Genomic DNA, 16901 nt, shown 5'->3' on the forward strand with positions numbered 1-16901 from the left:
TGGTTTTAGCTTTCCAGAAACATTTGTCTCATTTGTCCAGATTCAAGAGCAGTCAAACCTGGCTTTTTTTCTGTTTACTTGTTTTGTTTTGGGCAATGTGTTGACTTGCCTACAAGCTCTTGAACTACAGACTATTCAAAGAGCTTCTACTGAAGTACTGAGCTGCTTAGTAACATTTTGAGAATATTAAGCCAGTTCTTGACACCAGCCTTGGCACCTCAGATGGTGCTAAGTAGCCGCAGCTTGACTCCTGAGCAAAGGCATTTCCCAAGCTTAAAAATCAGTCTTAGAAGCCAAGTCAAGTCACTACTTCTTTGTTTATTTTATTTATTTATTTATTTTCTCCCAGGGAAGTAAAATGCTTGATAAACAAGCATATTTTTTTCCTTCCACATGCCCCCAGTCAGGGAGCAGGGTGGATGCTTACTGGACCTCAGGCAGATAAGGGAGAATGTTGTGGCTATTCAAGCAAAAATACTCATCATCTTAGAGCTGCAGGGGAATGTTCTCCTAGTTAGTGGCTCATCTGACATTTGTGGCAGGAAAGAGTGAAGCTCTTGCTTTTTAATATTGCTTACTCTAAAAGCTAAGATACAGAAATGTGGGTGATTTTCCAAAACTGGGAAAGGGAAAACTGGCTGGGCTTTTTAAAGAGGATAAGGAAGATAGGTTTCCGGATCCCATTGACTGTCCAGAAAAAAAAGTAGTTTCTTCCACAAATGCTAGCCGTAAAAACGGGTAAAAGTAATTATTAAGAGAAAAATGATGATTAGTCACTTGCAAAGATGGACCAAATTAGCGTTGTCCATCTTTGTAGATCTAGGCAGTATGTGACCTGTTAACGGTTTATGGCCTCACCTTATAGGTGCGTTGCCACTGGATGTATCTCATCATCAGATCATCTCATTCAATAGTTATTAAAGCAGCAATTGGAAGAATCATTTCATTTTTCTCAAATTAACTATGTATCTGTCTTGGTATACTGTAACCTAGCCAGTTTCCTAAGATGAAAACAGAACAACAAAACCTGGCAAGTTCTGTGCATCTGGGATTGGTGGCCTGAACCTAATAAAATGTGTAAGTGAAGAACAGAAAATAAAGCTGTCAATTAGATCTTCTAATAGCTTTTAAACTTCACTGTATTTTATTACAGGCCTAAAATTAGCCTTGTTTTCAGCCTTGGATCTTTTTCAAGCTTTTCGTACTTGAGCCCAATCTTCTTTTTAGTTAGAAAGGATGAGTTTTCAGCACTAAACAATGGAAATGGTATCATAGCATTTTACACATTTCTGTTCCCATAACTACCAGTCCTTTTGGATGGTAAATCTGACTTTCTTTGTTAAGTTGTTGGGCTTTGAAATTTTCTATACAGTTGTGCCTAAGCAGATGCTGTGCGCTGTTTTTATGGCAGGGAGGTAAACATTGGAAGATCACTCTGAATGAGGTGGATCAATAGAGATGTGCAATTTCCAGTCTGAGATTAGTGGAATAAGAGCTAGAACGGACACACAGTTACTCATAAAAATAAATTTTTTTAAAAAAATTACCCTCTTAGAGTTAATACAAAGCTGCCTGCGGGGCTGGTAGATACATATTTTCAGATGTGCTGAATATCCCAAGAGCAACACAATGCCTAGTTAACGTGGAAACTGTGTGTGCGCTGTGGGAGCTTGAATTAGGTGACCAGGAGGCTATGCGAAGTGGGAGACATGGCAGACAGTGGTGGCGGTTTGTCCAGGCTTTGTTTTTGGGTTTAAGCCATCTAGTTAGTGTGAGACAGCTAAAAACAAAACCCCAAAACGCCTGATGTCTTCTGAAGCTGTTTTTGTGTTAATGGAGACAGGACTTTTTAACACTGAAATGCTGAGGCAGGATAGTAATTTAACAAGAGTGTAACTTAACACACGTTCTGACTCTCATTTCCAGTTCTGCCACTTACTCCCTCTGCAACCTTGGCTGTCATTTCAGATGACGTCCCCAGAAGGATGCAGGGATGTGGGGACTCATCGGATATCCAGTTGAGCTTTCTCAATCCTAAAACGCTCTCCTAGTCCTGTTGCCTAATCCTAGAGCCCTCTACACCCTGGAAACACCACAGGTTTTGGTCTGAACCAGCCCAAGATGGAACAACCTGCCCTTGCACCTTGAAGGCATGCAGGGTGCCACATGGGTGGGAGCGCTCTGTGGGGCCTGAGCCTTGGGGCTGTGGGGCAGCCGTCGGGCCACGGGCTGCCCCGAGACCCTTCAGGAGGGCTGTGGGTGCTGCTGTGGGGACCCTCCTCGGCCACCGGCCCCCTCACAGAGGCTGAGGGGAACGAGGGGCTGAGGGCAGGCCTGGGGCCTCACAGGGCTGCCATCCCCTCAGCGGGAGGCTCCCGGAGCCCTCGGGGCGCTCAGTCAGCCCCGGGGCTTTTTGTCTGAGGGCGCTGTGGCCCGAAGGGCTCCGAAGCCGCCGGCCGCAGCCCCCCGCCCGGCGCGGCCCAGGCCCCTCCTCCGGCGGGGATTTGGCTCCCGCTCCCGCCGGCAGCGCCGCCCCGGCTCCCCGGGGCTGCCGGAGCCCGGCCGTGCCTCAGCCGGGGCCGGCCACAGCCCGAGGCAGAGCGCAGCGGGTGCGGGCAGCGCCAGGGCGGGCGCCTAACATGAGGCGGCGGCCGCTCCCCCCCCTCCCCGGCAGCTGAGCGTGTGCGCTCCGGGTTTTCCCGAGCGGCACACGGGGATCCGGGGAATTTTGCCACCGCGGGCGTGTTTCGGTAGTCGACGTTGCCGCCGCCGGACGGTTTCTCCTTCAGCTCCGGCGTCGCTGTCCTGTGGGCAGATATTAAGGCTTTAAGAGGCTTGACTCGGTAAGGCTCGCATCCAAGGGCATCAGTCATTAACGCGCTGAGCTGCATCTGCTTCTTGGCTAAGACCGGAGAAGGACATCTTAAGCTGGAAATCCTGCCCGCTCGCCCTGCGCTGCTGCCGGCGGGGCAGCACACGCAGCAGCAGGTTCCTGGGGGGCTCGGGGATGCAGTGACGGGGAAACGGAGCACAAGTCTGCCGCTGCTGCTGCCAGGGGGAAAACCCGGCCGGAGAAACGAAGGAGCGAGCTAAACAGCAGCAGAAATAGGAAGGAGGACAGTGGCGAAGAACTGAGAATAAATTCAGAGGAAACAGGTGGAAGGCTGGCACAAAGCTGCGAGATATTTTAGGCTGAAAGACTTTATTTTTTTTTTTTAATTCTGAGCTGGTTTTGGAGATCCCTGCAGTCAACCAGGCTGCTCTAGTATAGCAGCTTTCCAACTGTGCCCTTTTCTCTCTCCCTGCCTGCTGTCTCCACCGTTGCTGCTGCTGACAGAAACGTGTTAGGAAAGCAGAAAGAGAAAATGCCAGCCATCCTGGTAGCCTCCAAAATGAAATCGGGACTACCTAAACCCGTCCACAGCGCTGCTCCGATCCTGCACGTCCCGACGGCCAGGACCATCCCACAACCCTGTTACCTGAAGTTTGGGAACAAGGTGGAGGTGACGAAGCCATCGTATTCCAGCCAGATTCCTCTCAAGTCTCCTAACGGACAAGAAAATGCAGGAGACGGACTCCCACCAAGGAAGAGTAGCTCGGTAGAAAATGGATTTGACACACAGGTTAGAAAGCGCCGAAGGCTGGGGAGGTGTATGTGATAATGGAGTCACACGTTGAATGCATGCAGCAGGTTTTATGAGGTGGACAGTGGTGTGAGCAGCAGCAGGGGGGTGCGTGTGTAATAACATCTGTCTGCAGTGGTGGGGTGTTTTCTATTCCACATAGTGTGGCATCTCTTACCAAGGGATGATTTTGTAATTTCGCTAGCCTGGTGGGGCTGACACTGGGGTTGTGAGGGATGGTGCTGTGTGTGCTCTTGCTCTGCGTTGCCTCATGTACTGGCTTTGCCTGCACTGGGGGGTTTGCGGCAGGGAGATGGCAGGGATGCTGTTTCTGGGGTGCGCTCTTTGTGTTTGTTCTGTAGGTGCTGATTGCGATGGCTGGGTTCTGTGGCTGCAATGTGGAAAGACTGCTGGTTGTCATGAACGTATATTGTATTTGGTTGTGGTCACACAGCGTTAGCTGTGTGAACGTTTGGTGTTTGCAGTTTTGTGGGGAGCGAAAGGGAGGCAGTGCTTAATGCTCGGTTACAATACAAGTGTCATTCACAGTGCAGCTAAATTAAATAGCTTACATAGGAGAGGGATATTCAAGTGGAATTGTCTGTTTTAATGCTATGTGTGTGTGACATCACAGGTGCAGCCTCTTACCAATTTGCATTTTTTAGAAAACATCCACGTTGTAGTGAAATCTATTGTTTTTACAGATGCTGCTCCTGCATAGGGAGGAGAAACGTACATTCTTCAGCTCGGTTCCTTTTTTGTCAGCATAGTAACGTTTTCAGCATGGCTCAGGCTGCCTTGTGCTGCCGATACCCCAGTGTGCTCAGCAGCAGCATGAGCCATTCGTGTGCTAGCGTACTACGGCATGAGCAAAGCGGATGGACGGTCTGCAGTAGCAAGCAGAATCGATTAGCATCTTACAGAGATTGCTGGGTAGTAGCATGGTGAATTTTGGAAATAGACGTATACGTTACAGGCTTCTTCTACGGGCATCTCAGGCCAGGAGAAGGTGGTGCTTCCACTGTACCGGATTGGGAAATGATGATGGATACATCTCTCCTTTTCTCTGCTTTCTTTTCCTTCCTCAGGGAATAATGAGTCATCCCTGCCATCTAGACTTTGAAATCTGTGGCCCCGTAACCCTGTTCTCTTCAGGAAAGCATGACTACTGACTGGGCGTGTTTGGCCCCATGCCCTGAATTTTAGGATATGCTGCACTTTGTTTGCTGGTAGCCAGAATGACGTATCAGGCCGGTGAGGCTGGGCTAGTATGCCTATAGCAGCTCCTCGGGGACCAAGAGCAGAAAAAGGAGACAGACAAGTATTGATGTCAGGGTGGTGGCAGCAGACAGACTGACCTGTGCATCACATCATGTTCTTAAGAGGGAAACAAATGCTATTTTTCCCTTGTGCTAGTGTCTGTCCTTGTAATTATGAAATGTCAGCAAAATCTCATTATATGCTGTGCTCTCTGATGTACCTTGGTTTCTGCATAGAAATTTACATTCCTGCAAAAGTGATTGTTATTGAAAAATATTTTCTGATCTTACGTTGTAACCAGAGAGTTCCTGCCAGAGTGGTAGCTGTTGGCAGCAGAAAGGAGAATAGAATAGCAAGTTGTTTTTAACCCTTATTATACAGATGTAGTACAAAACCCCATTTGTACATTCTGATGATGAAAGGGTCTTCAAGCTCGTTTATTGTATTTAAACAGGAAGAGATTGATGCAAAAGAAATGTCAGATAATTTTGAGCTTTAATAACTTCAGCAGTGGGAGAAATCCTAGGCTTTGTCATGCTCAGTAACCTCACTTGGGTATAAGTCTTAGCCGGTGACCAGCACCTTTTAAGGTGTGAACGAGTGAGGTTTGTTTTACTATCCATTACCGTGGGTAAACACAGTCCTCTTATGTTATTCTTATTGATTCAACCGTGGTTCCTCTACCCACATCAGCATGCAGGGTTTTGCCATTCAAGGCAGTGATCTGGGACATCGGTTTATATCTAAAGGGAGATCTTTCCAGATCAGTTATATGAAGGGTACTGTTCTTCTCTTTTCCTCCCTTCCCCTGTGAAGGAGTGGGAGGAGGAATGGGATAGAGAGACAGCTGCCAGGTGGCGTATTGGTAGCAGAAGCATTTTTATCTCAGGAAACCTTCAGCTATGTTCAGGTGTAGAAGTGTTTTCTGACAATAAACCACGCAAGATTTAGTCTTAAACACCACACTAGGACTAAATATCTCGAATATGTATGTGCTACGGGGTGATCATCTGCTTCTTTGGCTATTTTAAGCACTATATATGGCCCTCGCCATTTTACTGTGCAGGCACCTGGCATTCACTTTCCCCTGCCAGGGAGAGAATTCACATTCTTCCCATGGCATTTATAGTTTAGATCCAGAAAATGGACTGATGCTGAGTGTTTTGGCACCTCTCTTCTGGTGATCTGGGTCCCCACGGGGGTTTGCAGCCCACCAGGAATGACAGAGTATCTTCCTGTGTGGGTGGAGGACGAGTTGCAAAGAGGTTCTGACACTTGGATCAAAAACCTAGGACAAGAAGTAAAAATGACTGAAATCAGCGTGTCTCGTGCTGTATTCCTTGTGGGGGCTGAACTTGGAATTTGCATCCCCAAACTTTCTCTTAGAGTTAGAGGCATAGGCTGCTGCTATCAAAAGCCAAGGTGGCATCAGACAACTTTCAACGCAACTGGAAGAGAAGCATTGCTTTGATACAACTGCTGAGTGGTTAGAGTATTTGTTCAAGAGAGGAGGATATCTGAGTTCAGCTTCTATTTCAACATGAAGAATTTCAGACTTCTATTATGTCTCTGGAGAGTTTAATAATCGCCAAGCCACAGGATGTTCTGGGAGTATTTAAGGGAGTTTCTCTTAATCCTGTTGAAGTCGGTCTGCTGTGCACTACATAATTAAAAATTCACGGACAAAATAAGGACAGAGAGCAACTCATTTGACCTAATGTTTAGGTCGTCTGCTTGCAGATGATCAGACGGATGGTACAGAGCGATATCTTCATGCATATGTATGAATCTTTCTCCCCCGACGTGGTTGTATATGTACTTCCACACTGAATTCATGTTTGCCTTTTTCCTTGCACTTACTGCACTGATGTATTCTAGAAAAGAGGCTGTGTCTAGTGCATAGACTAGAAGTCACAATGTGAAGGTACTAGATCCTGTTCTAACACTGTTGTTGGATGATTCAAGCCACTTGAACACCAGTGCTAGGTCCGTCAGCTTTTCAGTGCCAGACTGTACTCATTTGGATCTCAATTCTTCAAAAAACATGGGTGCTGCGTGTGGTGTTCATTAAAATATTCATTTAAAAAAATGCCAAAAATCAAGTTATCCTACTTGGGAAAGTAGGATATCAGTGAGAACTTCTTTATGTTTTGCTGTGTGGTTATTTGTCGTCTTTTTTTTTTTTTTTGAACCTTCTTGTTACGGTTTTACATGTGTAAGCTGAATTTTATAGTAACTGGAAATTTTGTGCCTTAAGGCCATATAAGGGCAATGGGTTATTTAAAATGCTGTGCAATTTATAAAAAGCATTCTTCAGTGCGTTTCAGAGGCACTTTCCAAAGAAAGGTCTGAGGGTTTTAGCATCAAGCCCATTGTAAATGCTAGTCTGAAATCTTAGGTCGATGAATCATGGCAGTATCGTTTGTATTTTATTGTTACTGATATACACGCTCCATTCATTTTTCCATATTAAACTCCCTGTGTTGTGCACAACAGTATTCTACTGTTGCACTCGTGCTTATTTCATCTAATTTGAAAACAGCGCCAATAAATTATACCCATGTTTAGAGAGCATTGTTTTGGAAATATTTAACTTTGTTACCAGAGAAACTTCTGTCAAATAGATAGTAAGATAGCAATCTCTCATATACGACGTGGTATTTATTAGTTATTCTGAAAAAGTCATATGTATTTGGCTACTAAATTTGCATTAATTGTGTAAGGCCAAAGTCATTGCCAATTAGAAGTCTTTGGCCACGGTAAAATTGTTTGTGCAGGGTGCAAGAAGGAAGAGGCTGTTGCAAGAACACAGCCTGTTGCCACGTTATTGTGAAAGCCACTGGAGGAGATCATGGATTTAATTACCGTGTTTATTGTTGTTGTGTTGTATACTTCAGCTGCTTTATTTTTGTTCTCTGCAGAACCTAAAAAGCAGTTACTGTTTTGGGTCTTCAGTAACTGCAGTAGTCCTATAACCACCGGCACGTTACAAAGTCATTGGTCCTCCGTTTCCACTCTAGCACCTCGGGTCACTGTGGACAGGCATCAGTCTGACCTGCTATTAAAGCGTGTCTTCAGCCATCACCTGAAGCAACCCGCTCGGGTACACGGTTGTCCTTAACGTTTGTTGGGGAGGGGTGGCAGTGGGATTGCAGATACCAAACGTGCACTTCTCTGGCTGCGAGTTGGGCAGCTCGCTTGTCCCTTCCTTGGTAGATGTGGAAGATAGGTGCTCACTAGGGGTTGGCATGTTCTCCCTCGCTTTTCTCTTTCTCTGCTCAAGACAAGCGTAATTCTTTTAGCCGTTTCTCTCAGGATTTCTAGAACTCTTACAACTATTCATGCTCTCTGCTGAACCCAGTTCAGTAGAGTTCAGTAGAAGTTGCCTAAATCTTTTATAAAAAATCCTGTTCAAACTGAACACTTCATTCTGCTTCATTATAGCTAAGTGCAGCAGGTATCATTTTTTCTATCCTACACTTGAGTTTTCAGTTGATAGAGATTTTTAAAAAGATGTAGTTTATTTTTAATTTTTGGCAACAGATCCACCCTGTTGACTCATATTTTTTTTTATGATTCACTGTGGCATGATATCATTGCCTGCAATAAAACTACCTCGCTCAGATAGCTCCCATTTTCTATTTTTACACTACATTTTTCTCTTAGTGATATTATTCCATTCACACTGCTTTCCCAATTTGTTAAAAACATTTTGAGTTCTAGGTATATCTCCCAAACTGTTTGGAACACCCATCCAGGTTAGAAATGTCCCTGGGTTTTTCTGACTACTTCTTCTGTTCTCCAAGTCAATGACAATATGGAATGGTAAAGATGGTCCCTTGCAGATCCTTGTGAAAATCTACCTGGTAGCCATTCCCAGCTTGATAGTACACTACCAAAAAATTTCAGAGAGTGTTTCAGTCAGTTGTGTGCTGCCTTGGAGTAGTCTAGCTACTCACAAATGGATTATTTAATGGGTTGTGCCAGTGTTTTCCACACTTCAAGTCTAGGCTGACATCAAATGGTTCACGAGCCACGTGTGACTTGCGATCTATAAGCTATCAGTTAGCCCTCTCCGCCTTGCTGTCCCCATTCCCATGCCGTTGGCAATCCAGAGGAATTTGTACAGTTCAGATACTAGTAATTACTTTTCTAAAATTTAATTATTTTTATCAAAAGCAGTTTTATACCTCCGTATCAACTTCTTGCTAATCTGAGGCTTCACGGGGAGAAAGATTTAAAAAAAAAATTGCAGAAAAATTATGCCCTCATTTCTCACATGCATTAGCCATTTCTTATTCATGATGTTGGGCTTTGTAGTTTTAGTATAGAGCTGTCTTCAGAAGGGGTAGAAATCCTGTGAGTCTTAATCTGGTTCTAGTTGAAAATCAGATGTACATAGACTGGTCTCAGTGCTATTATGCAAGCTGCCTCAGTGGTGGAATTGGGTCTCACCAACACTGCTGTGCTAATTATAAAAGAAATGTTGACAAATGTAGTTAGTAATACTGATAACCATAAAAGATGACTTTTTGCTTTGTTGGAGGAAGCCAAATGAAGTCACGTTTAGGATGTGTGCAAAGAAGTTACTGAAGAGTTGGAAAAATCTAAGAAAAGGCATAGATTTAGGCTAGCAAAATCTATAACCACAAAATTAATTTTAAGTTAGTATTAATTTTAATGAGCTCGCTTATGTAATGGTAGTTATGTCCTTAATTATATTCTTCCAGAAGATTGCTGTATCAGCAGTCTGGGTCTCTTAAGTAGCCAAATCCTTCTATTTATGATTATAATGGTTTTGATTATTGTTTTATAGGTACATAGTGTTATATATTAAATTGTAAGGTGTTTGTTCCAAATGAAATGTTATCAGAGAACAAACGAGGTAACAAGTTATAAAGTGTTCTATTGTGATTATTAATATGGAGTTTTCAGTAATTTGTCATTTAATTTGAAGAATTACCTTCTTCAAATGCCCTGCATTTGAACAAAAGATGTAAGGTTGCTCTACAAACTCAAGAGGTTATTTCATCATTGTTTTTTCATTCTGAGTCTGCAAAGGGTCACTTGGGTTCTGAGTGCCATTCAGCTTTTAATTGTGACTGGATAATGAGTGAAAATGTTTTTTGCTCTGTTATTGGTTTAAGACAGTTCTTCAGAAAAAAGAGCATTTGTTCGTCATTTTACGTTCCTTCCCAAGCTCGGTACCTTGCTGTGGACTTGCCCAAAACAGTATTTCCAAAGCTATGTGTTGGTGACCTTGTGCTGCTGTTGAATTCAATCAAGTTTTCATTGTCCAAGGTGAGTGGTTTTGAAACATCCATTTAATATGACCTTTTTCCTGCTTTTGAGTTTTATGCTGTTTCTCTGATTACTGCAAATAGGTAGTATCTAAGGGGGCTTCCCAACTTTAATATACTTACCTTAAAAGCACTCTCTAGAGGTAGGGATATGGTTCTTACTTCGTAAATGAACGGCTAAGGTACAAAGAGACTTACCCAAGGTCATAGCGTCTGCTGTGCTATAGAAAATTACTAGCTCGTCCCCTGACTATTAGATTATCTTTCTCCTTTGCTACTACTTGTTATTCAATGCAAAACGCTTATGCGTACGGTGTCCAAGAGTTCTCCCTCTGTCCTTGAAACTTCTAGCTTATTCCATAAGTTATATTACTTCAGTGAGCATTTTCAACTTTGTCCCTGATTTAAGACGTATTGCTCTGTAGAAGTATTGCGTGTATTGCTCCGATGCTTTATGCATGGCAGTAACCAAGTAGATACTTCGGTCCCGCTGTCCTCTAACCAGTAACAAGTTCCTTTTTCCTCTTGCTCTCCTTCTCCCTGCCTTTCTTTGTATCCTCAGCTGCACTGGCGAATTTCTCTGGCAGCTTACAGCGTTTGGCTTTTACCTTTCCTCCATTGTTTGTCTCTTCTTTGATGTATGGTTTGTGTTTTAATTTTTTTAGACACTAAATCTCTGCTGGAGGTTTGTTTGAACTGAAGTTTGCGCCAACAGAAATGCATTGAGTCTTTCTAGCTGTCCAACTGCTGGCTGGTATATCTAATTTGTTAATGTTCAAATATGGATAAAATCCTTTTAATTTAATAAGCAAGTGTAAAATGGGGAAACTAAAAGAAGCATTTCTGTGTATGGTAGGCCTGGTATAGACAGTACTTTTAGCTGTACGAGTGGTCTTAGTAACTGAAAACCTCACTGGCATACTTCATGGAGCTCATCGTAAAGTCTTGTTCTCCAGTCTTCTACAAAATGCTCTCATCAGAAGTAAGGTCTGTTAAATAAAATGAATCTTTCTCAAGGATAAGTACCGAAAACTACCAAACAGAAAGAAACAATGATGAGATGAACACCACCTATGCTCTTTACAAATTCCAGTCGATATTTGGAATATCCAAATTATATGTGGTTCTGTTTGTTGTTTTGTTTGTTTTTAATCTAGAGGCTATTTGAAAAGAAAGCCTTTATTTTACTGAGATGGGAAGGGTGGATTTCATTTTTGGTTTGGGAAATCTGGGGGTTGGTTTTGGCTCTGTGATTTCCTTTGAAGAGTCCTTTGAGAAACTTTGTCTACTCCGGAACTTCAGTTTCCATATTATCTCACCCCTGGATTTACATCTCAGTTTAATTTGTAGAGTAGTTCAATGCTTTTAGCCTACGCGTCACTTTTTCCTACCAAAGCAGAAGAAATTAAGGAGGTATTTAAATTAATAATTACTTTGGTTGAACTTCCTAAACTTGCAATACAAAAGAAATTTAAGTATTGTTTTAGAAGATACGGTTTTGAATAAATTGACAGTTGGGCCTGTAATGGAAGAATTTTTATCTCCTTCCATTTTTTTTCTCATTTACTTTCTGTTTATTTAAGCTATGGGGCTAAATTTTATATTTTGATTCTGGTATAAATCAAGAGATGCTCTTTAAATTTACCCCATTGATTTCATTTGCTCTTCCTTGGAGTAAACTGTAGAATCTCAACCATAATTCAGATTCGTTCCCCTGAGAAATCTACCTGACTAAAAATACCCTGGTTGAGTATTATTTTTAGAAACAGTTATATTTGAAGTATATAAATGGTCAGATTTTATGTGTATTATTAGACATGAACTGTTGGTACATTTTGTAACAGGAGGCTGCTGGTTTTCCATTCACCAAGAACTGGAATTCAGTCAAACACTTGGCACTTACTTGTATGTCTCTAATTTTATCTGTAAATTGTTCTTTCTGAAATAGTTTGTGGAAACATTCTCAGTTTATTCAGTTTTGCAAATCACAGGCATGGAAATAATTGCTAAAACCTATAATAAATAAACCGTTTATTAAAGTAAATAATTGAAAAAACAGGTTGCTTCTTATTTTAAATCAGGCTGAGATCCGGACTTTTGCTGTGATTCCACCTTTTTTTTTTCCTCTTGAAAGTATTTTTAGGTGTGTTATCCTTGGATTATTTTTCATTTTACTTTTGGGTTATTTTAGAATTGGAAGCAATGTGTGGGAAAACAATAAACGAAAGGAAAAAATATCTAACCTCTGGGTTTCGAGATAGGCTTTTACTAGGACTTTTGCCCCTGTGCTTGTTCAGTTTTGGACTGCAATAGCATCCTGTTTTGGACTGTAATGGCATCAGGTTTGCCACTGTTTCTGTGCCCCACTTGGGGTATGAACAGGTTCTTGGCTCTGGTGGTCCCGGGCATCCCCGCGGCACGTACCATGAAGCCTGCGTGGAGGAACCCGGTCGTACCCAGCTGGACTTCCACACAAAGTGTGTTTGGTAGAACAAAATGAATACCCTGGAGGGGTTTTACGTTGCTGATTAGGCCTGTGTGGTGACGTCTGGTGGTACATGTGGATGCTGAGATGTTTTTACGCTTGGGTATCTGAAAACAGGCATTTAGAAGCTGCTCCCTTTCTCTTTTGCTGTGTCCACTTGAGCCGCCCACTGTTGGAAATTACAGGTAACGGTAGTACTGGTAAGCTAGATGCTGCTTTTCTATGACAGTTTTTAAGAGTGTAACAGATATCTTTCCGTGTCGTGTCTATTTTGGCCGTTTCTCAGATTATGACACTAATTACAAGGAAGTCATTTCTAATCAACTTGTACAAGTGGCCTAGCAGATTTGCTTCCTCCAGCAGATGCAGCTATCAGGCATAATATCCTAAGTTAAAGGAGATGTAAAGATTCATGTCATGTTTTTCAGAGTCAGAAACCCTCCTTAGACAACATAGCACGATTCAAAGTTTTATTTTCGTAGATTTCGTCTAAGAACAGTATCTGTACGTGTGTGTCCAAGGTTAAAAGTCCCGGAACAGATGTCGAGGACACCTTTGCATCTGCAAAGGTCAGTGCACAACTTTGATTATTGCTGGTGGAGACAGTAATTAATGGATTAGTCTGGTAAGACAAATTTGATTCAGTTACAAATTATCCTTCCTTTCAAAGAGCCTTACAGACATTTAAGTCTTCAAAACTAATTTTTAAAATGTCATCTGTGTTACAAGATCAAGTGTGCGTAGGCTGTTTGAAGCAAGAGCTTAAAAATGGGTTGTTCTTTTTGCTCCGTAACCGCGGGTCAGGCTGCTTTTCAGAATGGGCATACGTATTCCAGGCTCGTCTGTGGCTTTATTGGGATAGATTATTTTGGGAAAGATTATTTTCCGCATTGCTATGTCTTACTCCTCCGAGATGCCCGGGGAGGGAGCGCATGGGGATCTGGTCATGCCGGGTAACGCGGGAGCAGAGCGGAGCGCTGGCTGGCTGGCTGGTGCCCGTCCTCCTGCAGCTGGGAAAGGCAGGAGGAAGGCCTCCGACTTGAGGGCTGTACGAGGCCAGGGGGATTCTGAGGAACTCGCTCCAATTTACTGCACAAAACCACTTTCTGCTTTTCAAGAGGGAAGAGCAGCGGTTGCCTAGGAGGCCGTTTCTAAGCAGTTAGATAGAAACTTCCCTCTGCGGCAAACACGATTTTCCTTTTCGTAGCTTTCAATAGGTAGCCTTTTGGCTTTTTACCTGGTAGGCTGAGGATGACATGGAGTGGCTTGGTGTTACAGGATTTAATACTTAGACTCCAAAACCCTCATAAGGGGCAAAAACATTTGAAAGAGGATCTGCTTGTGAGTCAGAAGTAAAATTCTATGCAAGTAAATGCAAGTAGAACTCCATGATGGAAGCCTCTGCCACGAGTGAGACGGACACAGATCTCCTCCTCTGCCCGCAGCTGCTTGTCCCTGTAGCACCAGGCGATGGGGAGTGCTGTGAATATTAAGTCAAATTTGGAGGTGCGGTGCCTTTCTGCGAGACGTCTGCCTTGCCTTCACCCAGCCGAGCTGTGGGAGGTACCCACAGCAGAGGTGAGCCCCTGTGGGGACCCAGCCGGCCCCAGGCCACGAGGGGACCCCAGGCTGGCCCTGTGTGTGGCTGCCTTTGGGCGATGGAGTAGGTGCTGAAGGGCAGGTAAGGGGAACCAAGTCTGTCTGCTGTGTCCCGTCCTTGCCAGCAGCTACCCAAGCCTGAGGTGCAGGGGGATGAGCGAGGGTCCCGTGGGGGGCTTGGGGCTGCCTCTGCCATGGGTTGCTTTGGTCGTCCTAGGGAAGATGTTCCTCTCAGGGGTGCTTTCCAGCTGGAAGGCTGGTGGTGAGAGTTGGAGGACCAGCCCTGTTGGAGGTGAGGTTAGTGTGCACACAGTGTGGTGCAGTGGCATGTGAGATGCCCACAGGTCTCCACCAGTGGTCTGTTTTGTTGGGTTGGTTAGTGAGGCATCTGTACCTAATTTTTAACAGAGAAATCATTCCCAGCTTCTCTTTGTTGAACAGGTTACTTGCAGCTGTGGGCACTTGGAAAAGAAAAAAAGTAAAAACCAACCAAAAAAAGGCATAGGAGAGAGTCTGAAATCAAAAAGCTCCTAGAATGCTCAATAGCAGATTCTTCACTCTCCTGCACAGAATTTCACATTTGTGCTGAAGTGTCACCTCTGGGCCCCAGCAACACGAGCTAGATGCAACCTAGCCAGCCCTCTTTGTCACCTCCAGAGCTCTCCGGGATTCTGCAGGTTTGCACTGGGCCGTTTTCTTCGTAGTCTGAGCAATGGCCGTCGGCATGAGGCGTTGTGCTGGGGACTGATTCCTCCCCTGGCTCCCCGTGGGCTGTTGCATCAGCAGTAGCAAGATGATGGATTGTCAGGTCCACTCTGTGCTTATTATGCAGCATTAAGCAAAGAGAGATCTGAACGTTCAGTGGTCTGCTGGCAAATCATGTAATTCTAGGTAATTCTGCGGTGGTTCTTAGCAGCTTTGATATATATGCATTTTCAACAAATGAAAGCCTTAGGCATTTTGTGCACATTTCAGTCCTGTAACAATACCTGTGGTGGGAGGAGGAATCTCTTTTATATCAGCTTGTGAATAGCTGCAGAATCACCAAGTGCCGTTCCCCACCCTCCTCCTTTCTCTTCTGACAGCAGCTGAAATGGCAGGGCTCGGTTTGGCCAGTCCTCTGCATCATTTATAGCGATGCTATTAAATGCTGGACTGAAATGGATGGTAGCTAGGCTAATTTGCATGATTTAAAATGCCAGCTCGGTTTAATGTAGAGCAGCTGGTATATACTTAACTCCTCCAGGAGAAAACTTAATACCAGCGGATCGCATTATCCAGGGCTACACTGTGTTAGTTTATTTATTTTCCTGTCTCTTGCTCCATTGTTTCCCACGACACTTGTAGAGATCTTCTATGCTTTGTTGGGAAGGGCTTGGCATTTTATTCATATTTCTGTATGTCACAGAGCTCACAAAGGAAGTAATTGGTCCTGCCGTGCGACAGATACTACTAGTTGCAGCTTCCGAGCATCCACTCACACTGACCTTAGCAGATAGGACTCTAAATTAAGATGTGACATGATGAGGGATGGTGAGATTAGTTGGAAGAGGGACAGGTGTAGAGGCCTGGATTACATGGATTACCACATACTCAATTTCTTAGGGTTAAATTTCAAGGTTGAAAATGGTTAAATCCACAATTAGGGAATTAGGACATGCCATTGCTCTGGGGCTGAGCAGGCAGCCAGAGTCATCTTGTGACGGAAGGAAGGAAGAGTTGGAGGATCAAAGAATTCTTACGCTATCCTGAAATAATTAGCACATACTCAGTGAGAGGATGGAGGGAGCGTAATCTTTTAATACCAACCCTTCTCAAAATTGACCTTGTCACAGGCAGATCCTGCTTCTCACAGATGAGCAGATGTGTGATAGTGTCATTCTTACTGTGTCAGAAATGCTGGCACGGTATTTCGTTGTCTGCCAAAACTTTCTTACCTTTCCATATGCCATGGGCCTCTCACGTGCTAAAGAGCTCTGAGCAGGCATTTGAACAAGATGTGAGGCACTGTGCAGTGAAGCTAGGCTTTACAAAGTCAAAGCTCTGTTAAAGAGGTTACAGTGGAGCTTTCTCTTCCCCTGGAAATTTTTTATTCTCTTGAGCAGTGAATTCAGCTGAGGTTTCTAATGGAACAGTATATTCAATTTTCTAATGGAACAGTATATGCTGATTTTCAATTTCGAAGACCCTTATTAATTTAATATAAAAGTCATGAGGCTAGAGAGGAAATGTATCTGTTCATTTCTTTTGAGGTAGAAATCCTTCAGTATTATATCTCAAGTTCCAGTATTTCTATTACCCTTTTTAAACCTTTGCACTAAAAGATAGCCCAAACTTATTCAGTTGATGTCAATGCTGCATTTAGTGTATAGGCCACGACAGTCGTGCCTGCACAAAGAAAGGTCAAGTCTTCCTTAATGATCATTGGTTACTGTCTTTTTTTTTGCTGTGAAAGTAAACCCTATATGAAGATGACTTCCTATAATCCTCTTCCATGAATGTAGACAAGTTAAATTACCTTTAGTGAAGAAATATTTCATTACTTCATCTCATGTTGTCTGTGTAAGATCATTACCATGCCTGCATGCTGGGGAAGATTATAGGCCTGTACTATACAGTCATATTATTCGTGCT

General features: G+C 43.5%; 1 protein-coding gene across 5 annotated transcripts in view; it reads left to right on the top strand.

Moving 5' to 3' along the window:
• Positions 1-2554: 2554 nt before the first annotated feature.
• The window catches only part of NAV2 (neuron navigator 2), a 232195-nt gene continuing 217848 nt past the window's right edge, over positions 2555-16901 (top strand). For 3 of the 5 annotated variants that reach the window (XM_040560470.1, XM_040560472.1, XM_040560475.1), the window contains exon 1: positions 2603-3623. In XM_040560470.1, the coding sequence (XP_040416404.1) occupies positions 3366-3623 (258 nt within the window). In that variant the 5' untranslated portion in view covers positions 2603-3365. Of the gene's footprint in view, positions 3624-16901 lie in introns of all 5 variants that reach the window. The other 2 variants (XM_040560473.1, XM_040560474.1) reach the window with 2 other exon arrangements.

This window comes from Cygnus olor, chromosome 5 (assembly GCF_009769625.2).
Source record: "Cygnus olor isolate bCygOlo1 chromosome 5, bCygOlo1.pri.v2, whole genome shotgun sequence".
Classification (NCBI taxonomy): Eukaryota; Metazoa; Chordata; class Aves; order Anseriformes; family Anatidae; genus Cygnus; species Cygnus olor.